This window comes from Propithecus coquereli, unplaced genomic scaffold (genome assembly GCF_000956105.1).
Source record: "Propithecus coquereli isolate 6110/MARCELLA unplaced genomic scaffold, Pcoq_1.0 Scaffold1, whole genome shotgun sequence".
NCBI classification, from domain to species: Eukaryota; Metazoa; Chordata; class Mammalia; order Primates; family Indriidae; genus Propithecus; species Propithecus coquereli.
Genome location: NW_012133857.1, coordinates 19591497 through 19592574, shown reverse-complemented (window position 1 = coordinate 19592574; position 1078 = coordinate 19591497). Strand labels below are relative to the sequence as shown.

General features: G+C 34.0%; 1 protein-coding gene across 1 annotated transcript in view; it reads left to right on the top strand.

Annotated features, from left to right (window-relative positions):
* DNAH12 (dynein, axonemal, heavy chain 12) overlaps positions 1 to 1078 on the top strand; it is a 236169-nt gene that overhangs the window by 114651 nt on the left and 120440 nt on the right. The window contains 1 exon segment of the mRNA XM_012640974.1: positions 92 to 423. Coding sequence (XP_012496428.1) covers positions 92 to 423 — 332 coding nt within the window.

Below are 1078 nucleotides of genomic sequence, written 5' to 3'. Positions count from 1 at the left end.
CTTTGTTTATACACATGACCCTTTCCAAGTAGGTTGAGCAGGCCCTAATGTGCTAACTTTTGCTTAAGTTTTTCTTTAAATTTCTTCAAAGATAATCGCTATAAGTTAAAAATATTTTTCCACCAACAGGCTTGCTTTATATTCTCTTTGATTTGGTCTATTGGAGGAAGTTGCGATACAGACAGTCGTGTTATTTTTGATAATTTCATACGATTAATCATACTGGGAAAAGATGATGAAAACCCATTGCCAGCTTCTGTGGGTAAATGGGAATGCCACTTTGATGAGAAAGGCCTGGTCTATGACTACATGTATGAGGTATGACATAAAAGACTTGTTACAATAAGACATAAAACACAAGCCTTGGATCAGCAGACAAATCTCCTGGGTTTTCATCCTAGAGTTATTTTGACTCCTGTGGTGGTGAGCTTTTTAGTTCCTTCTCTTTAGTTTCTCCTCTTATAACTTGTTGGCAGTATAAATAAATCTGCTTTAGTAATATATTATAATTTCATATTTAAATTAAATCTATGTTCCACTTTATAAAAGAATTCCCCAAAACAGTTTTTAAACAGAAAGCATTTGAATAAACATTTGGTTCATATGAATTTTATTTCACAACCCATGAGATCTAGATAGACCCTTAATTATAATTTTATCTAAATCTCAAGTTTTGTAGATAAAGAAGCAAACCTAGAAAGGTTAGTGGCTAGCAGAGCCAGGACTTGAAGTGTTCTCCTGACTTAACCATATAAGGCTCTTTCTCCAAAACCATGCTAACACAGAATTTTAAGAATATGACCGAAAAGAGTTTCATCTTCTTTAGTCATAGTGGGAAGTCAATAAAGTAATCTCTAAGAGTGAAAAATCAAGAGATGATAGCACAAGTATATGCTTTAAGAATTGAAAGTTGGTGGGAGCGGGGAGGAGGGGATGGGTAAATTCATACCTAATGGGTACAGTGCACACTGTCTGGGTGATGGGCACATTTATAACTTTGATTCAAATGGTACAAAAGCAATTTATGTAACCAAAACATTTGTACCCCCATAATATTCTGAAATAAAATAAAAAAAAA